The 27,609-nt window shown below is 45.7% G+C and overlaps 1 protein-coding gene across 2 annotated transcripts in view; it reads right to left on the bottom strand.

The window, feature by feature from the left end:
* Positions 1-22,655, bottom strand: part of Gas7 (growth arrest specific 7) — a 156,088-nt gene extending 133,433 nt beyond the window's left edge. The window contains exons 1-2 of one of the 2 annotated variants that reach the window (XM_046422191.2): positions 22,392-22,655; positions 21,796-21,888 (exon numbers count right to left, since the gene is read on the bottom strand). In XM_046422191.2, coding sequence (XP_046278147.1) covers positions 21,796-21,815 — 20 coding nt within the window. In that variant the 5' untranslated portion in view covers positions 21,816-21,888; positions 22,392-22,655. Of the gene's footprint in view, positions 1-21,795; positions 22,090-22,391 lie in introns of those variants that run through there. The other variant, XM_058572026.1, reaches the window with a different exon arrangement.
* Between the last annotated feature and the right edge of the window lie 4,954 nt (positions 22,656-27,609).

Here is a 27,609-nt window from a genome sequence, read left to right as displayed (position 1 = left end):
AACAGATGCCTATCATGTTGAAAACAGACCTGAAAGATTGTGTCATGAGTTGACAGTATGTGAAGAAACTTTTAAAAGTCTAATGAAAAATCTGGGAGAAGAATTGATGCAAGAGACAGGCAAAAGTCAAGCAAATAAAGCACAATTGTGCTGGGCACCGTGGTGCATGCCTGTAATCCCAGCAACTCAAGAGGTTGAAGTAGGAGGATTGCAGGTTTGAGGCCAGCCTCAGCAACTTTGTGAGACCACTGTCTCAAGATCAAAAATAGAAAGGGCTGGGGATGTGGCTCAGGGGTAAATTGCCCAGAGGTTCAATCTCCAAACCAAAAAAAGAAGAAGAAAGAAATATTAACAAGGAAACATTTCTTCCCAATTTAACCTCAAAATGTAGTGCCATTTCAACAAAACAACATGAGCTGATTCTAGAATTCACAGGAAATAGCAAAGGTTCAGGAACATCCAAGATAATTTTGAAGAAGAATGAAGATTTGTCCCATGAGATAGTAAGGATCCTTATTAAGTTATAATAATTAGAATAGTGAGCAATAAATAAACCAGCAAAACAGAAGATCAAGCTCAGGAACAGATCACATACTTATGGGAACACATGACAGGTGGCCATCAAATCAGTGAAGAAGGGCTGGGGGTGCAGGGCTAGTCCCTGGGTTCATCTGCAGCACCCCCACACTCAGGATAAATTTAATAAATAAAATAATAATGGGGTGATGGGATACTCAATTAGAAAACGAATATGAATACAATTATAGCCAACAGTAAAAGGAAATTACAGATGGGCCAAAGATCTAATTGGGTGCAATAGCGTGCATCTGAAATCCCAGAATTGCAAGTGTGAGGCCAATCCGAGCACCTAGTGGGACCCTGTCTCAAAATAAAAATTTTAAAAAGGGTTGGGGATACAGTTCAGTGGTACAGTGCTTGCCTAGCATGAATGAGGGTTTGGATTCAGTCCCCAATACCAGGGGTGGAATGGGTTGAGGGAATATAATTATCACATACAAAACTTCAAAGCTTAAAGAAACAAATTTTTAGACTATCTTGTGACCTGGGGATAAGAAAAGATTTCTTAAGACATAAAAAAAGCAAAGACCACCAAGCAATACGTTAATAAGTTTGATTAGACTACAATGGAAAAACTTCTGCCTAACAAAATAACAACAGTAAAAAAATGAAAAGATAAAACAATGATTGTAAGACAGCAAGATAGGAACATGAGCACAGCAGACACAGAAAACTCACGAGAGGGAGGAAATCCAAATGGGCAAATCGACATGACAATGTACAGGACCTCACTAGCAAGGAAGGAAATGCAAATGTAGTTTCAGCCCAAGGTGCTCAGATGGCAAAAATAAGAAGTCTGATGTGTTTGGCAAGGCGCATGGAAATTCTGATACTCCGTGGGTGGCAGTATATATTTGCAAAAGCTCTCTGAAACAATTTGGCACTAGTTGACAAAGTCCAGATGTATACACACAGACAGGGATATGCTCTTTCTAGATATCTAGCCCCAGGGACCACTCACAGGTTACCCAGGGAGACAGGGATAGGACACACAACGCAGCACCTACCAATAGGGATAACTGTGGCACACGCACATGCTCGAAACCTATGCAACAGTTAGTTGAACTAGTTCTACGTGTATCAACATGGATGAACCTCGAAAACTTAATGTGTGGGGAAAAAAGCAAACCGCCAAAGGATAAATGCAATATGACACATTTTTGTGGCGGCTTCAAAGCACGCATTGCTCTATACTCTTTTGGATATATATTAATAAAAATTCAAAACATGTCATGGAAAATGCATACCAACCACAGAAGAGTGGTTACCTCCAGGGAGGGAAAGAGAAAAGGGAATAGAATTGGAGGAACACACAAGGATGTTTACGGCAAGTCATGCATTATTTCTGACCCATGCTTGGCACATGCTAATACTTGTCGAATCCAGAATGGTGATAAGCACGTTCAAATTGTTCAGTATCATCAATCTTCAGGAAAGTACACGACAAAAGCACGGTGAGAAACAACCACATACTCACTAGAATGGAGAAAAAAATTGTTTGTGAGAAGGAGAACAATCAAAAGCTCATGTCTTGCTGAATGTGACCCGTGAACTGAAGCAACCACTTCAGAAAATCCCTTTTGCCATTATATACTTACCATATGATCCAGCAATTTCTTTCTGAGGTATTTTTTACCAGAGGAATGAAAACATGTCCGAAAGACCTGTACACAAATGTTCACAGCAGATTTGTTACAGAATAGCTCAAAACTGGACACAAACCAAATGTCCATTGATTGACAAATGGATATGCAAATTGTAGTAAATTAATGAATGGAATTCTGCTTAGCATTAGAAAGAAGTGAACCATCACTGGTACAAACATTTATCCTTTGGTGATGCACATCATCTTGTTCAAAAGAAGCTGGATTCAGGAGTACACTCTACACGCCCCATTTCTGTGAAACTCTAGAACAGCCAAATTCATCCCTAAGATGGAGATCAGATCACAGGTGATCTTGGAAGACAAGTGGGCACAGAAGAGAGAAAATGATTGTAAAGGGGCAAGAGAGAACTTTCTGGGAAGATGTCCTATTCTGTCAGTCTTTCTTAGTCATGGGCTGTACATCTGTGGACTCAACAGACTAAGGATCAAAAATACTCGGAAAAAATTGCGTAAGTACTGAACATGTACAGACTTTTCTTCTAGTCATGATTGATTAAACAATGTAGTATAACAATGACAGCATTTACATTTTACTAGGTCTTAAAAGTAATTTAGGGATAACTGGGTGCAGTGGCGCAGACCTATAATCCCAGCAGCTTGGGAGGCTGAGGCAGGAGAATCACAAGTTCAAATCCAGCCTCAGAAATGGCAAGGCACTAAGCAACTCAGTGAGAACTTGTCTCTAAATAAAATACAAAATAGGGCTGGAGATGTGGCTCAGTGGTTGAATATCCCTGAGTGCAATCCCCAGTACCGATAGATAGATTATACATAGATAGATAGATAGATAGATAGATATAGATAGATAGATAGATAGATAGACTTTAAAGATATTGGTTATTACATGCCTATAGTGGGCGATGGGAAGTTTTAGGGGGAAAATGAAAAACTAAGACAGCTAAATGTTAATTCCTATTCTTCTCAGTGGAAGAGTTTTTTTTTTTTTAATTGAAGAATTAGAGTAGTCCTATTAGAAACTGATGGGTCCTTTAAGATCATCTCAAATCTCTTGTTTTCAGAAAAGAAGCCCAAAGTGAGATTTATTCAAAATGGCGGCAGTGGATATTCATGATTTCAGTTCCAAGTATCCTTTCACCATGTTTTAATGGAACCCCACTTCTTTTCTGGGAAATGATCTCTGCTGCCTCTAGGCACTTACTCTGTGGGTCTATTAATCCAGGTATCAGCCCTCTTTTGACAAACCCAAAGGGTTATGTGGGGTCCCTTCTTTCCCAGGGCCCAGTGTGTGGCCTTCTCCAGATGCCCTGTGCTGATGCTTTGAATCACGGACAAGAGAAGGAAAGGCCTGAGTGCAGTTCCTCCATCCCAACAAGCCAACCTGAGGATACTATTTCTGCTCTAAGATTGTTCCTGTTATTCCTACTTCCTGGCCCCGCAGAGCTGGAATACCTGGTTTTTATGTGTTTTGAAAAGGTCTCCCCAGCTTCCTGCTCCTTCTGCAAGACTCTGGTATCTTTATAATAAATGGCACTTGGCCTCTGTCAGCCAGAATCAGGTTCTGGGATTTGCATGCACAGATCACTGCATGATACATCATCCAAGCAGCCCAAGGTACTCAAGACCCACAGCCCAGAGTTCTGAATTGCAGACACCTGTCTCTGAGAGGGTTGGTCACTTAGCTAACTTCTCAGGATCCTTGGCTTCTCTGCTTAAATTCCCCCAGGGCTTCAGGGAGACAATAAAAGAAAACCACCATTTACTGAGTGATGGGCCAAGCACTTGGACACATTTTGACTGAAGTCTTTCCAAAAGCAGGGATGACCCCGGTTTATTGGTAAGAATGCAGAAGCCGAAAAAGAAAGTCAGGTTCCCAAGGTTGCAGAGTTCATGGGCAACAAAGCCAGAAGCTGAGCCAAATCTGTCACTCTTTAAAAGCCCAGGTCTTGTCACCTCATCATATAGCCTCATTATAAGAAAATATTTGGTCATCGAGTCTTCAAATCAGGCATCAGAGGCACGATGGAATGTTGGCTGTAACTATGAAGCAGAAGCGCCGCTGCATACCATGGGCCAGGACAACACCCTAGGTGACAGCATCGTGCATGGGGTGGCAGGGGTTAGGGTGGGGAGCAGCCTTTGGGAGAACACAGGTATCTGAGAAACAGTGTGGGAAACATCCTCCTCTCAGAGGAGTGGAAGGGAATTCTTTCTGCTTTGAGAGGAATAAATGTTCATGTTCCCATGGCAACGGAGCATGCTCGCTGCTGTCCATACCTGTAACAGAGTGACTCACATTTTTGGCATTGCACTAGCCTAGTCCCAAACCATTAGCTCATCAGCCTAGAATGCATGCATTCCAGTGCTGATTATATCTGGCCAGATAACTGGGGGTCCCCGTGTGTCCCTCTGAGACTCTGAGAACCAGAAAAATGCCACCTCCTTTTCCACATGACATTCTCAGTTCCTGTTTTGGCTCCGTGGCAAAGCACCTGGATTTGTTCCGGGTTCTCAATGTAGGTAGTGGGAATGGTGTGACAAGAGTTTGAGTTAAGGCCAAGGGTCGAGTAGGGAATTAAGCATGACACAAAAAAAGGGAATAAATTAGCATTGCCCAAGCTGTTAAAAGCCATGAGAACGGCTGGCAGCACAGAATTCTGATTTCAGACCAAAGCTCATTAACAAATCCTAAAGGGTGGCATGTGGAAGAAATAATCCTGACAGGTTCTGCAGTGGGTTGGGTGTAATCTCAGAACGAGTTGGGTTCAGTCATACACAGGTCCAGGGAGGAGCAAAAGGGGTCTTAGAAGAGACCCTACAGAGCCACTGGCTCATGGGAATGCATTCTGATTAGTGAAGGATCCAGAGGGCTATGGGGGAAGGGGGGTGGTCAGTAAGAGCTACAGTGGAGTAGCCAATGTACCCCCAGTGTCCCCAAGAGAAGAGGAGGCCCAGATCTCAGCAGACCACCTGGAGGCCTCCCAAGCTACTCAGTGATTCCATCAGTTTCCCAATGAGGTCCTACTGGCCATCAGCAGCCACTGCGAAGGGTCCATAAAACCTAGGGCTCACGTGTGTTTTTTTTTTGTTTGTTTGTTTTTCTCCCTAAACAAAGGGAAGATCCCTGGCTCTCACTACTAAATGGGGAGTTTTTGGAAAAGATTTTTAATATGCATGGGGGAATCCATCATGGGAGAGTTGAAGCCAGTTTCAGAGTGAGGTCAGTCAGAGCTCCCCAGGAGAGCACTATACACAAGAATACCACGTGGGTTCAGCTACCCCGATTTTTGCTGAGTGGGTAATCCTCTCCCCCAATTTAATTAAATTAATTTATTTATTTTTGGTACTGGGGATTGAACCCAGAGATGTTCTACCACTGAGCCCCATCCCCAGTCCTTTTTTTTTTTTATTATTATTATTTAGAGACAGGGTCTTCCCAAGTTGTTGAGGCTGGCTTTGAACTCATGATCTCCTCCTGCCTCAACCTCCCGAGCCACTGGGATTACAGGTGTGTGCCATGGCACCCCGCACTCTCCCCAAATTCTTGATTGCCGATGAAGAATCTGATCAAGATTTTTTTTTTTGAGGGGCATCAATCAACAGCACATCAATCAACACCACCACTTGTCATGAAAGGTCTTCTGTTGGAGGGTGGCATGAATTTTGTCCCAGCTCATAAGCTCCTGGGACAGAGAGGTCAAGTTTTGTGGGAGTCTCTGTAGCCAGCAGCACCCAGCAGACATGCTTGCTCGCTGCAATAAGTCAACAAAATCTGCCTGAACCAGGGAGTGAGGGAGAGAGCAACTTAGCTTCCAGAACACTCTCCTCAAACAGCCTGCAAGCCTTCTTGGTTATAAAGAACTGGCTCTATAGCACACACTGGGCTCTGAAATAAAGACCCCAACAGGGTCCTGGGGGAGACTTAACAATTTGGATCTGATTATAACATAGAAAGGGGAGCAGCATTGAATTCTAAGGCCCTTCTCAGTTCTGAAACCCCACGAGTCTCTAAGAATCCTCTGTAAATAAATTGAAAATAAGGAAACTCACCCGTCTATGAGGTGAGACATTTGGGAGGGAGACAGACCCTCTGTGCCAGGAGTGGAAAAGACAAACAAGGAGGGCTTCTGGGACCCCACCCTCACTTCACCCAGAGCACACCCACCTCACCTGCACAGTAAGGTACAATATACAGCTTCAGGAGGCACAGCTTGATTATCTCTATCTGAAATGCTTGAGACCAGTTTCCAAATCAGATTTTTTTTTTCAGATTTTAAAATATTTGCATGTATGTTACAAGATAGCTTAGGGATGGGATTCATGTCCAAACATGAAATTCATTTCTGTTTCCTATACGCCTTCTACCCACAGATTGAAGGTGATTTTGTATATTTCCCATAATTCTGGGCATGAACCAAAGTCTCGTGGTGTGGAATATTCCCACTGCGTCATCACGACAGCACTCAAAAGAAGTGGAATACTTCAGAGCACCGTGGATTTTTTAGATTAGGGGGGCTCAACCTATAAAAGGTAAAAGGGGTTTTGTGCTGGTTTCAAATGTACAGGGATTAAATAAATGAGACACAAAACTCGGCACAACTGTGGCTCTGGTAGAGGCATCAATGAGACTGGCTGTGGGGGTACAAGATCCCAGGTGGCCAGGCTGCATGCAGGTGACCATCCTTCTTGGCTCTGATATTCCCATTCTCGGAGCCCCCGAGCTGAGGCACTGAGGGATTCAGGAAGAGGGGACCCAGTGTTCCAACCAAAGAGCCTCTGGCTACTCTCTGACTCTCCTTCAACCTGTGCAGGCCTGGGCCGGAGGGGCGGCTCCACGCGGTACTAATTGTGGGGCATCTTTTTACAAGGCTCAGCCCAGAGATCTGAATGAGTCGAAGGTAAATCCTCACACGGCCTGGTGTCTTTAACAGGGAAATAAATTAACCTTAATGACACAGGGCACGCTGCCACGCCACCCTATTTCTGGACGGGTTGCTTCCATGTTGGGAGGGAAGGGAAAGTGCAGTGTGTACACAAATCCAGAGAAGGGATGTGAAGGTCACAGATCCTATTTCCTCCAGGGAAAGGCTGGGAGGGTGGGGAGGCGTCACACTGAACCACAGCTTCTCTGAGACTATGAGGATTAGAGAAGAGATTATGAATGTTCCCAGGCTGCGTACCCTAATCCAGCCACCCAGAGTGCAAAATTAGATGAAGACGAAGTAACAATAGAAAAAAATATATATATATTAGATGAGGTGTGGGTAAGTTGGGGGACCTCTTCAGTTCCAATCCTCCAGCACAAGAGAAAGACACTAAGTTTGGCCTGGAGCTTTGGAGCCAGCCAAAGGAGAGAAAGCCCGATGCTTGGTTCCACGATCTTGTGTGTCCTCAGGACTAATTAAGCCCCTGCTTGGGAGATGCACGACCATTCCTGTCTTAATACTAAAAGATATTCCTCCTCAGGATTCAGGGAGAGAGAACACTCAGTTAAAACAAGACAAAAAAAGACCTTTAGAGAACGTGAGTTTCAGGCTGTTTATTTCAACCCTCAGTTTGAACTAAGTCCTTAAGAAGTACTCCCTGGATATCAATTTCTGGCTGCAATTTCCATGACCCAACTGTCAGTGAAGGCTCAGCTCACAGAAGAAATGAAAATAAAAAGAAGAGAAGTGGGCTGGATATGTAGCGCAGTGGTAGAGCATTTGCCTTCCATGTGCAAGGTTTGATCCCAGGCACCACAAAACAACAAAGTATCACATTTGGGGCATAGTGTAAGTAACTATTTTGTCTATCTATTATACAGGGACCTGATAGATAGTGTCCAAGTTAATAAACTGAGAAATGTCATGTGGGTGTTTCATTTAAAATTAGAAGTGTGGCTAGAAAGAAGAGTAGTAGTGCATGAGGGGAATGCTTTGCACTCTGAGCACTTTAGCATGATTAGACTTTGGTTTTAACCATGTGCATGTGATTGCTTTTGCTTAAAATAAAAATAATGGCTTTTAAGTTTACAGTGTGAAGAATGAAGATGAACACACACTAGAAAGCAATGCAAATGCAAATGAGAAGCCAGGTGTGGTGGCACACACCTGTAATCCTAGGTACTCCAGAGGTTGAAGCAGGAGGATCACACATTCAAAGCCAGGTTGGGCAATTTCCAAGACCCTGTCTCAAAATAAAAAAATAAAAAGAACTGAGGGTGTAGCTTAGTGGTTGAGCATTCATTTTCCTAGCATGTGTGAGGCCAAATTCATTCTCCAGACTGGGAAAAAAAAGTTGAAGTTTACTTAGACTTATGCACAAAAGTGACTAATTTCAGAATTGTCCAGAATGGATCTCTGCAACACACCTCACAGGGACAGAGACACAGCCTGCTACTCCATCCCAGCTGAGAACCACTACTCTGAGCAGTCCCTTGAAATGCCAGATGAGGGCAGTGAGGTAGGTTTTTCCATCTTATTCTTCTAGAAAAACCCCAAGATGAAAATTCAGTTTGCCCAAAAATGAAAGTCCACTTTCTTTCTTTCCTTCCCCTCTCCCCCTGCCGCAGTAATGGGGATCAAATCCAGGGGTGCTCTACCACTGAGCCACATCCCAAACCCTTTACATATTTTAAGACAGATCACTAAGTTGCTGAGGTTGGGCTTCAACTTGTAATTCTCCTGCCTCAGCCTCCCAAGATGCTGGGATTATAGGTGTCCACCACAGTGCCCAGCAAGTCCACTTTCAAACTCAATGATGCTAACTCTACCCACAGACAAGTCGGCTTTCAGAGACGAGAGGGGTGAAAAAATGCAGATTGTACAAACACAAAGACACCCCCTTTCCCTAGATGCTGGGGCATCTTTGAAAAATGATGAGACTTATGTGTAAGGACATGAAATCACTGAATTGTGCAATCTCTGAGCTCATTAATGTCCTCACTTTTTGGATGAGGGTGTGGAAGGATCAGATGTGAAGTCACTAGCCTAAAGTCTCCAAACGATGTGGTGACAACCTCAGAACCCAGGTCTTCCAAGTTCCAGGCCACATCAGGGTGTATGCTGGAACGCTGTAGAAGAGCTGCTTGAAAAAAAGAGGTTCCAATGTCAAATGTGGATTAAACCAAGTCACACGGGCTGTGTCTTAGTCCTCTGTCTGTTGCTATAATAGAATATCTGAGACTGGGTAATCGATAAAGAATAGAGGTTGATTTGTCTCACTGTTCTGGAGAATAGGAAGTCCGAGATCCAGTGGATATATCTGGTGAGGGCCTCATACAGCTGTAACTCAGGGCAGAAAGTGAAAGGGCAGTTGGTGTACGCACAAGACACAAGTTCTTACCTTCTCACCTGCTCTTCAGTAACTAACCCGATTGTTGAGACAGCCATTAATACATTTATGAAGGCTCCCTCCACGAACAAACCTCTCACTAGGCTCCATCTCCCAATGGTCCCACTGAGGAATTAAGCTTCTAACACAGGAACTTTTGTGGGACACATTCAAACCGTAGATTTCTGTGTCATGGGATTTCTCAGGAGGTGACAAATCCTGCCTCCAAACCCTTCTTAGCATTTTTTTTCCACCTCCTCTATTGATATCTACAGCATAGGCCATGCGTCTGTCTTACCCAGAGCAACAAGACTCTAAAGGCTCACAATAGCTAAGCTATGCAACCAACCTAGGTGCCCTTCAACAGATGAATGCATAAAGAAAATGTGCTATATATACTTAATGGAATATTACACAGCCATAAATAAGAATGAAATTATGGCATTTCCTGATAAATGGATGGAACTGATGGAACTGGAGAGTATCAGGCTTAGTGAAATAAGCCAATCCCCAAAAAACAAAGGCTGAATGTTCTCTCTGATATGTGGATGCTCACACACATTAAGTGGGGCAGGGACTAGGGAAGAATAGAGAAGTTCATTGGATTAGAGAAATGGGAATGACAGGAAGGGAGAGGGAATGGAGATAGGAAAGACAGTAGAATGAATCAGACATAACTTAGTCCTATGTTCATGTATGAATACACAACCAGTGGAACTCCATATCATGTTCAACCACAATTATGGGAAGTTATTCTCCATGTATGCATGATATGTCAAAATATGTTCTACTGTCACGTTTAACTAAAAAGAACAAAAAAAATTATTTAAAGATTCTCAAATGGCTCTTCTTCTCTATATCATGGCCACCACCTCCCACTCATTCTCCACCCAGCAGCCAGAGTGACTCTTCTAAAAAGGTTCATCTAAAATCATGTCACAACAGATAATCCACAGAGACAAATCCAAGAGTCCTTGGTGGCTGTTCAAGGGGCTAGGAGACTCATGAGCGGCTGTAATGGCTGTGGGATTTCCTTTGGTAATGATGAGAATGTTTTGGAATTAGTAGAGGTGACGCTTACACAATATTGTGAATCTCCTCAATGCAGACATCAAAATGATTAATTTTATGCCTTTTTTTGAGTGTGTTGCTGGGAATTAAACCCAGGACCTTGTGCATGCTAGGCAAGTGCTCTACCACTGAGCTACACCCCTGGCTAAATTTCATTTTAATTCAAACGTGTACACACACACGCAAAACATGTCATGCCCTGACATAAAGCTCTCTAAGGGACACTTGCCTTCTTCTTCTTCTTCTTCTTATTTTAATATTTACTTTTCAGTTGTAGTTGGACACAATACCTTTATTCTTATTTATTTATAGGTGATGCTGAGGATCGAACCCAGGGCCTCGCACGTGCTAGGCAAGTGCTCTATCTCTGAACCACAACCCCTAGCGAGACATTTGCCTTCCTAAGAGTGAAAGTCTGTGTCTCCAGCATCCTGAAAGACAATCCTAGAAGTGGTCGTTATGGGAGAAAAGATCAAAAAGTAAAGGCGGGCAATTGAACACACCTGCAGTCTTACTGTTAGGATTTCCCTATATTTCTTCTATGTTTCCTCTTACTGCATACTTTAAATGCTATAGTTGACATTAACACTCCATGTTCGATTAACGCCCTGTTTTTCCCTGAACACTACTGCATATTTTATCAAGTGATCAAAGCCTCTCATTTTAAATCCTATGCTGCTTAGCCACTCCTAAAATCAGATGAGGATCAGTGCTCTTTGAGAAGGGGATGTACTAAGGTCCCCTCTGGCACCAGGACACAGGGAGCTGAGACATGAGAAGAGCCTTGACCCACAGACTAAGTAGTGGGAATGTGGGCTCATCAAGCCGGCTGGCAGGTGTGGTACGACTCTGGGGGCTATCCTGCTTCTGAGGAAGAGAAGGGAGCCTATGAGAGCAGCCAGGAACACAAGGAGAATAGGACCTAAGGCAATGACCCCAGGATCAACAGCTTGTACTTCTTCCCAGGCACTCAGCCAGCCCTAGCAGGTGCCGAGAGCCATATCCTGCATGGTACCGAGCAGAGAGGACACATCTGCTATCTCCGGACATGCACAGCTGGGTCATTCCTGAAGGATACAGGCTCCGATGACAGACGTGAGGGAGCTCAAGGTCACACATCAACAAGAGGGTTGAAAGCATGCAAGTCTTATAACCAAAAGGCCAAGCGGTCTAGTTCCCCTCCACAGCCTCCTGGCTCTGCCCTTGCTCTCTGGGTCCTGAAAACCTATCTCATATCAGCATTAAAACGAAGTTTGATAAAAGAGCAAGTGAAAGGACTTTGTAAGCACCATACAGACAGAACAAGGTTTCATCTTGTGTTTTAACTACCGTCTTACCATCATTCACTCATTTCAGTTTCTATCAGGGTGATTTCCACCCTTTTCCACTCAGTCGATCCTGTCCTCCAACATCAGCTGGGACTTCGGGGTGGCCCTCTATGACAGTATCTTCTCAACCTTTCACAGTGGTTACAGTCAAGGGGCTCTGGAACCAGACCACCTGGTTTCAAATTCTAGTTGTACTCTTCTTGGGCTATGTGACTTTGAACTCATGTCCCCATGCCTCAGTTTACTAATGCATTGAGGATAAAGACAGGAACTTAATTATAGGGCCACTGTGCAGACTGAATGCACCAACAAAGATGGGGAGCTTAGGTTTACACTTGCCACAGGAAAAGTTGATAAATAGAGTATTGGTTTCCTGATATTTTTTGAAAAAGGCTTTTCATATTAGACAACATAATACATATCCTCAAAACGACATGACTGTGTAGCATAATGAATAATTATGAAATAAACGTCATGAAGTCTGAATGTCCCTTCCTGATCCTGAACTCTTTTTCCCAGAACCAAACACTAACCTGACTTTTCTAAAAACCACTCACTTGCTTTTCATTTAAGTCTCACCCATTTATATGAATATTATTAAATAGAATATGTTTAGATTTCACATTTTTAAATTTCATATTAGGGCTGGGGATGTGGCTCAAGCGGTAGCGAGCGCACTTGCCTGGCATGCCCGTGGCCCGGGTTCGATCCTCAGCATCACATACAAACAAAGATGTTGGGTCTGCCAAAAACTAAAAAATAAATATTAAAAAATACTCTCTCTCTCCTCTCTCTTTAAAAAATTTATTTAAACTTCATATTAATTGAAACTTACTGGGATACATTTTTTTTTGAGTTTTGCTTCTTTCTTTAAATATTCCGTGTGAGAGTGGTCTGTGTGGCTGCATGCATCTCTGGTTGCTTTATTTTTCATAGTTTCTCTTCACTGAATAGGAACTCATTGTGTAAGCAGAGCGCAATTTATTTATATATCATGCTGCACAGGGACAATGGGTTGTTCCCATTTTGTTGCTATTATGAACTGTGCTGCTATGAAGATTGTTTTAAGTCAGGTTTATAGGGGTGAAGCTTAAATACGATCAAATGCATCCTTGGAACATACAGCTCGATGACTTAAGACAAATGGAAACACTATCGTCACCGTTTGGGACACCTCTGACCAGGTGCTCCTCTTCTGCACAACACAAACCTCTCCTGAGACGTGTTCCTCTCATCTGAAAGATGACGGATTCTGCCAAGTCCCTTCCTCCCTTCACTTCCTGCTGGTCCTCATCCTGTTCCCATCTATTACAAGGGAGTTACAGAGACTCCATCCCCACTGCTACACCCCCATCCTGAATTCTCTGGAAGGTCCCTCTCCTGTCCCCTCAGATCCCTGCAGATCACTCCCATGCCTGCATGAGGGTCCTGACTATCTCATAAGCCACATTCAGTCTGAGAATCATAGGCTGCTGACACCTCAAATTCCATGTCTCAAATTCTAGTTGCCCGGTCCCCTTCCCTGCCACATACAGACTCCTCATACAAGCCAATCAGATCTTTGATTTTCCCATTTATCACGTCCCCTGTAATCACATCCTTAATCCTCTCTATTCAACTGTCGAAATCTCCACTCTTCTCTCTCTCTGCTAGTCCCTCTGCCTTTAAACACCCCCTCTTCTCTAGGTCAGGAGAGTGTCCAACTACTCAACCTGTGATGGACCCTGCAGAGCATGCAAAACTCAACCTCTAGTCCTTTAAGGATCTCTAACATGTTGCTAAACCAGTGGTTGATCTGTTATTTGCTCCTGCTGGGCACCCGCCCCTACCATCCTCCTCTTAAAGAGATGGCATCTCATTTTCCAGTGGGGAACTATGACTCTCCAATCTCAAGTGTGGGCAGCACCAGCCAATCCCCAGAACACCCAGCTGATAGCACCCTGCATCTGTTATGGTTTGGATCCTAAATGTCTCCCAAAAGTTCAGGTACAGAAGCCTTAGTCCCCAGTACAACAGTGTTCAGAGGTGAGGCGTTTGGGGAGTAATTGGATCATGGGCCTCTGATCTCATCAATGGACTAATTCATTTATGGATTTATATCTTAATGGGCTATTATGACCTCCTTAGCAGGAGGCTGTGGAAACTGCAGGAGGTGGGGCCCATTGGAGGAAGTAGGTCATTGGCAGCATGAAGTCTTTGAATGGTTTATTTTGTTTCTAGCTACTTCTTTTCTCTCTTTGCTTCCTCGACAGCCAGCACAAGGTGAGCAGCTTTACTCGGGCATGATGTTCTGCCTCACCGCAGGCTTAGAAACCACAGGGTCAACTGGCCGTGGACTGAAACTTCTGAAAATGTGAGCCTAAGTCAATCTTTCCTCATTGTAAGTCATCCCAGGTGCTTTGTCCCAATGATGGAAAGCTGACTCACACACCGTCCCTCTGGCTATCATACCTGGTTCCCAATGGTCGCCCAACGCAATGGGGCTCAATCTTGGATCTCTATGGATAAAAAGCAGGACTCCTTTGCTATTGCCCTCAAAGCAGGAGGAAAGCCATTCTGGAATCTTTAACCTGGAGCTGGTCCGCTGGGGTGGGAACACAATGCAGCTCAAGTGAGAAGAGAATACCTCCCAACATCTTTGGAGCCCAGGATCCCACAGCCAGGTAGCCTAGGATTCCACAGAAGAGTTCAAAACATCCCCTTCTCGGCTTATGCCATACGGAGCTGGTTTTCTAATAATTGCAATAGAAACGATCCCATCTGTGGCCTCAACTAACCTACTTACTTACTTCATCTTCCTGCCCCAGCCCTACCCTCAGCCGTGCCAGACATTTTCTAAATATAAATAAAAACAAATGCCAACAGAAACCATTCCAGCCAGGTGTGGTGGGGCCCACCTGTGATCCCAGCAACTTGGAAGGTTGAGGCAGAAGGATCACAAGTTCAAGACCAGCCTGGGCAACTTAGTGAAACCCTGTCTCAAAAAAAAAAAAAGACTGGGAAATGAAGCTCAGTGGTACAGCACCCCAGTGTTCAAACTCTGGTACCACAAACAAACAAACAAATAAAAAGACCATTCCAGCAAGCTGTCTTATTTAATTATTTCTCTTCCTCTACTCATGCAGATCCTTGGGCCAGGGCTGCCTTCCCCCTCTAGCCTCAGGGAATCCTGTTCCTCCATTTAGGGTCAATGTCTTCTCCTCTGTGAATCCTTCCTTATCTCCCAGCTCTGAGTCCCCATAATATTCTGAATATGCTCATTCCAATTATCTATTTATAACTCTTCTTCCTCAGCAAGAATGTAAGCTATGATGGCATTGGTTGGGGACACTTACTGTCATCTCTGTAGCTTACCCAGGAGGTGACTCAATAAATACTTTCTGATTTTTTTTTTTAATCTTTTTAGATGGGGCCTCCCTATGTTGCCCAGGCTGGTCTCCAGCATTCTGGGCTCAAGTGATCTTCCACATTAACCTCTGGAGTAGCTGGGACACAGGCGTGTGCCACTACGCCCAGAAATAAATGCTTTCTGGATTAAGTGGGAGGAAGATGACAGAGCAGAAGTGACACCCTCTCATCTGGGGTTGCATGGTCATTCAGGGCCCTGCCAGGTGTAGATCTCATGCATGGGCATGTTCCCAGGGCGAGGAAGAAGCAAAGCACCCAGGAGAGGACCCAAGGCACACAGCTTGCCTCTAAAGTCCAGGGCATCTGGAACATGCTGGGTGTGTCCATCAGAGAGTCTCTCCTGGGGGCAGAGGTACACTGGCTAAGTGTCCCTCCTTGAGCTCCGTGGGCTCCCTTCTGGGTTGCTTTGTTTTTCAAGTTTTTACAAATCCACGGCCTTGGAGCTGTAACGACTCCTTTGGGTTCCTGTGCCCACCTTGGAGTCTGCAGGTAACCACCCCAGAGACACACTTGGCAACTTCTGCCCTTGAGCCAGATGGGAGAGAGGAGGGTGCAAAAAGATCCACGGGGAACTCCTCTGGCCTGAGAGACCCTGAGGTACCCCTGAACCCCTAGTACCCCCATAGTGCCCATCTACCTTATGCTACCCCCCTCTTTCTTTTCTCTAAGGAACTCCTCAGGTTGGTTGGGCAGAAAGAGCCCTTGGAATGAAGAGTGATCTGGGGCTGGACGACTGCATGGGTGAGGGATACCTTGGCCAGGAAAGGAGGTGGCTTCTTCCGCTAAAGCTAAAAGACACTTTGGACGCAACTCACCAACGACTGCATATGGGGTACAGCTGCCTTGTGCCTTTTTTCCTGCTGTCTTTTAGTGACTTTTTTTTTGCTCAGATTACTCTCTCTGTGTTCACCACAAACAAAAAAAAACCTAATAGGAGGACACAGAGTGGAGAGGTGGAAATGTGGTGGTCCAGGGCACCGACCTTGGTTTGCCAAAGACAGGTCAGGCCTTCTTCTCCTGAGATGGCAGAGTTAGGAGAATAAGGTGCCATCACACCTTGTAATAGTAGGTGTGAGGGTTGGCTTGGGTCCACAGGAGCCATGCACATCCCCCAGGCCAGGTAGTCACTACTTTCCCAATCCAGAGAATAAAAATCAGTGAATGGGGGGGGGGGGCCACAAGCAATGAGATGAGAGATGGGTGCCTCTCGTCCACCTCTCCATTAACCAGTTCCGGGAACTCTCTGAGCCCTGTCTCCTCATCTCGTGAAACAAGTCCGCTGAATTGGATGATCCATCTCCAGAACACAGCGTGTGAGTCATCAGCAAGTGCAGAGGGAGGTGGGGACACACCCATCCACCCCCTCCCTCTGCCACGGGGCCATATTTACCAAACAACACTGGTTCTGCCAGCCCACTGCATAGCTAGGGTGCATTCCTAGGGAACAGGTTCCATAGGGCCCGGCCAGGCTTCCACTACACATGCCAAAGCACACCGCTTTGCCAAAAGCGGGCTGTAGTTCAAGTAGGCAAGGACTTTGCAACCCTTTTCGGCCAGTGAAACACGGTCACAGCATTCCCTGATCTGAGAGAGAGACACCTTTCCTCTGCCTCAGCTATTTTTGGCAGACTGTTTTCCTACCCTGACATTGGGACACTGATAGTGAGGAATGAACTGTGTTTAATTTCTCTTCTTTTTCTCTCTTCCCCCCCCCTTTTTTTTGAGACACTCAATACAATAGAAAAGAGACCCATTCCCCAGCAGGGCATCACCAGTTACCATGGTGCAGATAAATGCATCTAGATACACATTTCATGGTGAAAGGAAGTGAAATCTCCATCACTTTGTGAGGCTTGTCACTCTAGGTGCATGACCGCAGCGTACCAACTCTGGGATGCCCTTTTGCTCAGGCCACCATCCCAAAGTAACACCCTCACCCACATACTATCCCCCACATCCATGAGCATCACTAGTTAATTTCCTCCCAAACTCACTGTATCAGCCTCCTTTCCTACCCCCATGGTATATATAACGAGGACAGTGAAAGGCCAGGACTCTCTTTCCGGCTTGCTGAATCTGAGCCATGATATTGTGATTTATTAATCCAGTTCCTTTGCACCTAAATAGGATCCCGAGAATGGAAAGAGCGATAAGAAAAGACATTGAAATCCATCTACCAGCTTCCTGTTAGGAGTTCTAAAGGCTCCGGAGGAGGGAATGGAAACTTTTGGTTAAAAGAAGACATGGTACTTATTTGGGTTTAATGGAGAGGTGAAACGAACCATTTAGATGGGTTTTTTCTAACCTGGATGTTTTGTGGTTGACTTCTTTATCTAGCACAGATTGATCAAAAGCTGATGGCCAGATCCTCAGAAGAATGGTCTACATCTTCCGGCCTTGGTCTCCCAGCCATTTCTCTCCCTTCCTAAGGTCTCTGTGTAGACATGGCACGTGTACCCTCACGGACAGTGAGACCCAGAATGCCACTTTCAGCGGGTCTTTTCTCCGTCCTCATTCCTCCTGGTCTTTGTGGCTTCTGCCTTCCCACCTTGAGACATTTCCATCTGATTCCATGACACTAACCATTCTGCTTCCCTCCTTGCCTGAGAGCTGGACCAGATCTCTCAAAACCCGTTCAAGTGAACCTCAAGAATCCCATTACTTCCATGTCTTTCCATCCATTCTCTTTCCTCTGGAATCAATCGACTCTTGATTTTCCTTGGGTACTACCCTTGCTCCATTCTCAGTCCACTGGGTAAGGATGGGGCTAAAGGCACCTCCCAAACATGCCACCCCCCAGGCTCCATTTGAAGTCTGCCAAGTGATTTTTCTGTTTTCTTCCCTTCCTTCCTCTTTCTCTTTTGTTCCTTCCTCCTTTCTTTCTTTTTTCAAAATTACTGATGGCTTCTAAAATCTTTCTGAGGAGGTTGCTAAGCCAGAGAAGGCCAAAGTCAATACAAAGGAAAGGAAAGCCAAGCCAAGAGATGAAGACTCTGACGGCATTTCCTTTGCCTATTACGTATTTATTGCTAAACAAATTAGCCCCAAACTTAGTGACTTAATCATTTCCCATCTCAGTTTCTGGGGACGAGGAATCCGGGTGTGGCTCTCCCAGACCCTGAGCCTCATTCAAGGCCTCTCACAGGCTACAATCAAGATGGCAGCCAGGGCTGTGGGCCCCTCAAGCCTCCACCGGAGGAGAATCTGCTCCAAGCCCATCCGTGTGGAGGTTCACAGGCCTCAAGCCCTTGCTCGCTGTGCAGGCATCAGTTCCCTGATGGATGAGCCTCTCACGGGGACACAGAAGAGCAGCTAGCTGCTCTCAGAACCATTCAGCAAGAGGACGAGAGAGAAAGGCCAAAGCCCCCAGCCGCACCGTAATCCATTCTCAGAAGAGACGTCCGATCACTTGTATAGTCTGGTGGCCAAGGCCTACCCATACTCAATGGGAGGGGATTATACAAAGTGAGCAATAGGAAACTGGGGCCACCTTTTTCTTGGAGGCCACCTAACACATCTCAAGAAGGGGCCAGAGCTATAATCACATGACTGAGGCTTTTCACTTAGAGTGGCTAATAAACCCCTTTGCCCCACACCTTTTAGTGTCTGCTACTGGCCACTATGACTTGGGCTGCTACCACTTAAAACTGAGGGCCAGCAGGCTTAAGCACAAACCATTCTAACTCTTTCAGACTCTCTCATCTGTTGAAGACATATTAGGCCCTGACTTCTATCCTATTGCGAGTTTTGGCAACTGGTTGGTAAGATAAGAACTCATAAACTGGGGTCTCCCTTTTTCAACCTGATCCTCTTGTTCTGATCAGGTTGATCCCTTGTTCCTGATCAGGTTGATGGCTCAAGGTGCCCCATGTCCACAGATTGCCATCTTAGAATTTTTCTAAGAGGCCAATGACAGGCAGGACCCCCTCTCCAGGTCTGAATATCCCTTGCTCCTCCTGGGTCACATGCATAAGGTAAACCAGATGTTCCAAGGAGCTCTAGGATGTACGGATCCAGCCCAGAACATTCCAGGGTTGTTCCTGCTAAGTGACATAATAGTTCTTTGGTGGGACTATGGGAGACTAAGCAGGTAGAGCAATCCTGTCACTCAACAAATTGAGTGACTCAAATTGTTTAAATAGACAAGAGCCCAGACATTCCAGGGCAGCCCTTCGTCCACCCCCACCTTGGCTACCTACTCCCATGGTGATCCTCTTGACCTGGTATTTATATCATTGTTTCTCCTGCTGGAGTAAACACGAGATCCACCAGAGGAGCTTTCCAAAAGTAGGGTACCTGGGGCCCCTCCCACACCAATTAACTTAGACATGTAATCACAATCAAAATACCGAGGCCTTGGCATTTTGGCTTTCTGGTTATGTTTTTGAAGTTCCCCCGGATGATTTCATAACCTAGAAAACCTGCTTGAAGTGAATGGACACAAATCTCAGACAGATACTCAACACTAGCGACTCTGACCTAAGTGTAACTTCAGCGGGCAAGTAAAGAGGTACGTCGTGTCACCCGTATCAGGGACCATGATCTTCCCATTGAGGAAGTGCAGTCTTACTACTCCAAAGTGGAGGAACCAGCACCAATAGCACCAGGCAGGAGCTGATGAGCAACACAGAATCTGAATTTTAACAAATCCCCAGGTGACCTGTTTGCACACTCAAGTTTGAGAGTCACAGGCGAAGCCACCTCGCAAACCCATTATAGTTACCTAGGTTTGTTTTCCATTTTCCAGAATAATCATTGCATTTCCCAGATGATGGTTTTGCCTCCATACTTCTCTTACCACAGAGGAATGATCTGACAGTAACTGCTCACAACCCACCACCTACGTGCCGTCCTACCCTCCCGCGCCTACACTCACCACCTTTCCTCCCACGGCGGTGACTGAGGTGGTGCCTCCTCCCACCACAGACAATCTACCTGCTTCCACCCATCAGCGCACAATTCCTAATTTGGAAAATCATGTTGACAAAGGTGTCCTCTGGACGAGGCTTTCAGACCCTGCCTTAATCTTTTGCTTCTCCTCAGAGGGAAAAAAAAAAAATGTTCACCAAATAGATCACTGTTTCTACTTTCTTACCTCTAATCCTCTCCTACACATTCCACTAAGCCTACTTTCCTCCAAGTCACCTGTGACCTGCAGGTTGTCACCAAATCCAAGGTCACCTGTATCTCCTCCAGCTCTTGGGCAGCCTGCAGCACTCCACATTGACTCCTGGGAACCATGGCTTCTCTTGGCTTCCACGGCATGGCACAGGCTTCCCCACAGAGTCTTGTTTCTGTATGATCCTCCAGGGATCAAGCTTAAATGTCATAGCACCCTCCCGAGCCTTCTCCTCCTTTTCTGTCTATTCACTCTCTTTGGTGACTTGACCCTTTCTCATGGCCTTTGATTCTTGTCTCTAGTCTTGACCTTTTCCAGCTCTGTAGACCCATGGCTACCTGGCTTCTTGTCATCTGCACAGTGATGCTCAGGAGGAAAATCTGTCAAACCCAACAAAGAACTTATTTTCCTTACTTTCAAAAACAGAATGAAGCCTGTTCTCCACACCTCCTTTTAATAAATGGGATCTGCAACCATCTGCTGCTTAAGCCCCAAATCTATGATCCTCCCATCTTCTGCACCCAATCTCTCTCACCTCCTGTCACTTCTCTCCCTCAAAACCCATCTGGAATCCATCCACATTTCTCCTATCTGCTGCTGCCACCGCATTTCCTAGGCACCCACTGTATTATTACGATGATCTCCTAGTTCCACTTTTCATTCTGTGCTACTCATTCTCAGCAATGACAGCCACAGTGAACTCACAAAACATTAACCAGAAGCTGGGTGGGGAGGCACAGGCCTGTGGACCCAGCTACTTGGGAGGCTGGGGTGGGAGGATCATGGAGCCTCGGAGTTTGAGGCCAGCCTGGGCAAACTATCAAGACCCCACCCCCAATTCAAAGAAAGCAAAAACAATAATGACCCCCCCCCAAAAAAAAAAAACCAAAAAACAAAACAAAACAAAACCCCCAAACAACAATATAAAATACTAATCAATTATGTCAATCTAACGAAAATCATCCCTGCTCCCCAAATATTTGCCTTAATTCCAAAATAATGAAGTCTATATCAATCTCATCTTACTCCTGTTAACCTCTCCCCCTCTAGCCACCATGATCTTCTAACTGCATGCCATCCAGTGCAGAAGACGCTAGCTACATGCAACTATTCAAGTTTAAAATTGAACTCATTCAAAGCTCAGATCAAATGTGAAATTCAGTTCTGACTTACGAGCCACATGCCCAGCACTCAGCAGTCACGGGAGGTTAGTGGCAGCCTCGTTGAAGGAGGCAGATGTAGAACATTCTCTTCCCTGCAGGAAGTTCTACAGGACAGTGCTGTTCTAGCTGTTCCTTGGACAAAGCAAGTTCCATCCTTTCTTATGCATTTGCACTTGTGATTACTTGTACCTGAAGTGCTGTTTCTCCATCTCTTTCCATGATCAGCTCTTTCTTGTCATTCAGACATCAGGTTAAAATGTCACCTTCTCTGAGATGCCTTCCCTGAGCCCCAAATAAAAGAAGCAACCAGTTACTCCCAATCGCACGAGCCTGTGTAACTCTCCAGAGTGCTTGCATCTACCCAGTGCTTCTCTTGTTGATTTGTATTTGCTTGTTGCCTAACTCGACCACACCACATTGCCCTACCCCACACTATGCTTATGAGATCAGGGAGCCTGCTGATCTTACTCACTACTGCATTCCAGCTCCCAGTCCTGTGCCTGCAGAGCCGACTGCCCAACACACCATGCCCAATGTGTATTCATGGATTGTTAGACTCCTGACATGTTCCTGTTTCCTCTTGAATCTCTCAACACCTTTTCCCCGTTGTCCCTCCCACCACTCAGTCCAGTCCTTCATCCACTCCACTCTGACATTACTACATACAGAATACATGCCCAGGTGACTCCTGTTAATATTCCCCTGGCCAGATCGATTCCCTGTCCCTCGTCTTTCTGGCCCCAAATAGTAACACATTCCAAGTTCCCTCAAGGTGCCATGCTTACCTTGGTGCTTCTAGTTAGGTTTTTCCCTCTGCTTGGAATACCTGTTCTGCTACCTGGGAAGTCACACCTCTTCTGGCCTTCCAGGTGTGGCTTGGGCAGCAGCTCCTCTGCAGACACTGGCCCCTCCTAGGAACCTCCTCAGCACTTCCTGTCTGTACCTGGCTTTCACACTTACTCACCTCCCACTTGCAGCACACAGGTCCTCCCTGAGGTCACCCCCTCCCTCGGGGTGAGAGTTCTCAAACTTTACTGAGGACCAGAGTCACCCAGGGAGCTAAAAAAAAAATGCATAGGTCCAGGCTCTCCGAAGTAAGGTAGAGTCTGGGCTTCTGTACATTTCCCACATTCCCTAGGTGATTCTGATCACCAACAAATTTGAGATTCGCTTTGTTCTAGAACATCACACCTTCAACATGAATAGCCAAGTTCTGCCCGCGTGCACCAAGGCACCATGCCCAGAAAGTGGCCACCATGGTTAGTGATTTTCTCTCTTGCACGAAATTGCTCTTCTTCGAGTAGTAAAGGGATCCCATGGGGTGGACTGGGCCTAGCAGCCTAATGTGAGTTGTGTTTCCAATAGAAAAAAAATGCATGAGTTTCAAAATTAAGACCAGTCACTACACTTGAATACCTGGAGGAAGACTTGCAGCTGTATCTTCTTGACTTTTGGAAACCTAGACCAGGGACACTCTGATTCTCAGACTCTTACTCTCATATTCTCATCCCAAGTATACATCTGGAACCATATAATCCAATATGGCAGCCACTGGGCACATATGGCTATTTGAATATAAGCTCATTCAAATTAAATCAAACTGAAGACCCAGTTCCTCAGTCACACCCCAAGTGTCATCAGCTACATGACAGTGGCTACTGCATTGGGCAGCACAGATGTGAGCTGTTTTCAATATCATAGAAAGTTCTCTCAGAGTGCGCCAGCTTTGGGCATCTGTCTCTCCAAGGATTCTTGGCTTCAGTTCCACCTTCAGCCCCCTGACTAGAAAAACTTAGGAGGAGAGAAATACTGCCACCCACCCACCCATCCTGGAATTTGTTGTTGAACGTGTATCTGTCTTAAGACACCCAGCTACAAGGGGTGTCCAGAGGTATCTGCCCGAGTCTGGCTTTTCACTGAAGAGACTGTATCTCTGGAATATGAGAAGCAGAAGAAACAAGAGCCTATCAAACCAAAGCTAGGAACCATGCAGGGATGAGGTGGGGTCAGATGGAGATTAGAGAGGAGGAAATAGGAAAAGATAAGGGGAATCATGTGTAGAAACAGAACAGTGTTATCACAAGAAGAAAATACAAATGTTGAAAAGAAGGTGTCCCTTGAGACCCAAAGTGCATGCAGAGGGGTTCTGTCCCAAGCCCCCAGAAGGACCTATAGGACAGAGAGTCCTCTGAGGGTCCTTGGGAACCCGGCCCCATTTCCTCACTGCCCCATGGGAGACAGCAAAGGAGTATGGGAGTCACAAAGAGAAGAATTCAACAGAAGCAAAGACAAACTTTTCCACACAGAATTTTGTTTTTTAATCCAAAAAGATTCTATGTTGGTGATGCTGTCTGTGGGGACCTGGAACTCCTAAATCCTTCTGATGGAAGCAAATGCTCAAACAGTCTTGAAAGAGGCAACCAGGGCCTTCCTATCAAAATCACACACATAACATGTACCATTTGGGGTCCAATTTCAGCCTCAGGAATTTACCCTTCAGAGATGTTCGCCCACAGTGGAATGATGGGTGCACAAGGTTATCCACAGCAGCAACAGGTAAACAGTAGGAAAACACTCAGAAAACAGCCCATATATCATCCACGAAATGGGCTGCGAAGCCATTAAACAGGAGGGATTTACCCATCAGACTCCAAGACACACCATTGGAATTAAGAACACTGGCAGTTGGGCTGGTGAGGTGCAACAGCAGAACATTTGCTTGACACATGCAAGGCCCTGGGTTCGATCCCCAGCGCTGCAAAATAAAAAAAAAAAAAAATAAATAAAAGCACCAAGGGCAGAAGTATACAGGGAACTGGTAGGAAGGGAATTAACACCTGAGCTAATCCAACAGATGGGACACAGATCTTTATAAACACCTGCACTGTTTCTGGAAGTACCCACAAGAAAGTGGTAACTTGTATGGCCCTGGGGAAGAGAACTACAGATAGAGGACAAGAGTAAGGGAGAGACCGAGTTTTCATTCTGGATGCTTTGATAGCTTTCAAAGATCAGACTTGAGCATGCATTACCTATTCAGTAAGTGTGAAATGAACAAATAAAGATATAGAGAACCCCCAGCTTTCATTGATCAGCCTGTTTTATTTTGTTTTGTTTTTTCTTTTCTTTTTTTTCCGTAACATTACAATGGTAGCAACATGATACTCATTCAGTACAAACGGCCCTTGGAATCTTGAGGTTGATCTCTGCCTGCGCTGGCCATGTGTGTATGATCCTCGGCCTCGTGCTGGGCAGCACAGCAGCGAACTGCGGCATCCTGAGGGCCCTGTGATCTAGAGGGGAATCCTGCCCCGGGACTCTACATGCGCTCTGTTGCTATTCCAGGATGCTCAGCAGGTTAAGTGCAATCAATGTATTTTGGGCTTACAATATTTTCAACGTATCATGTGTTTATCAGGAGGTAACCCTATCTTAAGTCCTGGAACATCTGTACGCTTTTGTGTACGTATATTACACCATCAGCTTAGAGCACACCCCAGACACATTTTTCCACGATGCTACAATTTCAATGAAGGCTGCACCTGCCAGGCACAGCAGCGCCAAGCTCCCAGGGTGCCACAGGCACAGGGTTTCCTTTTTCTGTTTGGGATGCATCCTTCCTCATCACCTGGGGCCTTGAAAAGGAATTCCTAGATACCTATCCTTCAGCAAATCTAGGCAGTCATCTAGCCTTGGAAATGACCAGGGAACGTGCCCCCAAACCTGAATCCCAGATTCAGGGTCCTGTTCACTCAGGTGTCACCATAGAAGTCCCCCCGACCAGTTGCTCACTCAAGGTAAGAAAATCAGAGCAAGGGCCATGGCTGTTCCCTGACAGTCACTATGGACATCAGACACCAGCCTGCATCAGGGCTCTGTCCAACTAGCACCCCCCACACACCACCATAGCAACAAAGGTAATATTATGGTTCCAAAAAGTAAAAAAGAGAAAAACCACACACACACACACACACACACACACACACACACACCCAGTGCCATGTGACAACTTTCAAAGCCACAGAGATAGCATTTTTCCACACCCTACAACTTGCCTGTCACTTCCTGACACATAGCTTCTTCAGTGCGAAGTCACAGGCGGAGGGCAATTACCTCTTCACACCATTGCAGGATGTGTGCCCTCTGTAGGAAACTGGCATGAGAATAAGATCCTGGCCAGTTGGGAGTGTGTGGGGGTGCCTCTTCACACAGCCTCTGCCTTGGAGGCAGGGAGGCTGGTGGAGCTGGGCCAATTGTAAGCCAGCTGGGGCTAGGGGTGAAGCTCCAAGTCGCCCTGTCTGTGTCTGTCTGGCTACCTTCTCTGTGCCACAGACCCAAGTCGGGCACTGGGGTTTTGGTGGTTGTAACAATGAATGAGCCACATACTAATCTCCAGACCGAAATGTGGAACATATTAACCCAAATACAAAGACATAAATCAGGAGGGGAGTTTATGGCATGAAAGAAAACATCTCTTCTCAGAGAGCAAGAGCCTGAGAGGTTGGGCAAGAGCCTTGTGAGTCACCAGCCAGCAGAGGGAAGGACCCACGAGGGAGGGGAGCAGGCAGGCAGGGAGGGGAGCCCCCAACGGGACCGGCGGGTGTGAGGGAGGCCCATGCAGTATAAAAACACAGCTGCAAGGTTCATAACGAGGCACACCTCATCAGCAGTCTGAAGGAAGGTTGGGGGCAAGGGGCACCTCCCCTCAACTCAGGAAGCACTTCAAAACTTGTTCTCCCCAGAGAAGATGGCAGGAAGTGGTCTGCCCAACAGCCACTGGTCACCCTTTACAGCTCACAGTTGTGCATCAGGAAGGGGCCAAGGACTCTTCGGGGGTCCCCAAGCCCACATGAGCTGCTACTGATAAGATCTGCCCCTCAGCCTTCCCTGTCCCTCGCTCCTAGAGAGAACCTCATGCCTTCCCCACTAACTCGCTCTTCCGTGGTGGATTCCAAACCTGCATCTTCCACTCCAGTTCTAAGTACCTGCTATACGCAGCGAGGCATGCTCTTCCTGATTGTGGGGACAAGGAGTTCCCCCAGCCCCAAATGGGAGCAAAAGCAATCAGGCGTTCTGAAACCCAGAGGCTCTGGAAATCAGCTTAGCCACCTATAAACTTTAGTGGAGTCCCTCACCTATGTAGGTCATCTCCTCCTTATTCTGATGAAATGAGGTTGGGTATAGAAATCAACTGGGTCCCTTAGACTCTGACAATAGTTACCTGCCAGAAACACACAAAACTTAAAAGTTCCTCCTTAATGTAGGGGGATAGGTTCCCAGACCACCAATGGACATGGGAAACCAAGGACAATACAGGACCCTATAGGTACATTGGCTCCACCATTCTCGCAGGTACCAAGGTCTGCATTGGCTCAGGTCCCCTTATAAAATGACACAGTATTTGCATATAACCTACACACCGTCCCATATACTTTAATCAACTCTAAGTTATTTATAATACCCAATACAATGTAAAATCTATGTCAATGAATGTCATGCTATATTGTTTAGGAAATAATGATGAGGAAGATAGTCTACACATTTTTAAAACAGAAACAATTTTTTTTTCTCTGAATATTTTTGGTTGCTGTTGACCACTGTGGAAGTGTCCTAGGTTTTGACTCTGCTGACATGGGAAACCATCAGGGTCCCCTAGGCAAAAGCATGACATCATCAGACTTATCATTTAAAAAAGAGTGGACAAGGGGAACTGGAGTATTTAGAAAGTGACCAGTACTCCCAGGGCCTCAGGATGGCCACTACAGCTCCGAACAAGGGAGCCGTGGTGGGGTCACTGAGTAGTGGTCAGACTTTTTAAAAATGTGTTTTGCACCAAAAGCCAACCTGCTTCCCAAGACATGGGAGAGCATTTTGACCTCAGTACTTGCAAGGACAGATTTGTCATTTACCGAACTAAAAAGGCCCCAGGTGGCCCTTCCTGGGGAAGAAGCCCAGGCATCTAGCTTTGGACAGGTTGCCTGGCAATGTGGAGTCTGCAGCTGG

Source organism: Marmota monax, unplaced genomic scaffold, assembly GCF_021218885.2.
Source record: "Marmota monax isolate L192 unplaced genomic scaffold, Marmota_monax_Labrador192_F-V1.1 WCK01_AAM20220418_F8-fsc00243, whole genome shotgun sequence".
Lineage (NCBI taxonomy): Eukaryota > Metazoa > Chordata > Mammalia > Rodentia > Sciuridae > Marmota > Marmota monax.
This window is presented reverse-complemented; position numbering and strand designations above follow the sequence as displayed.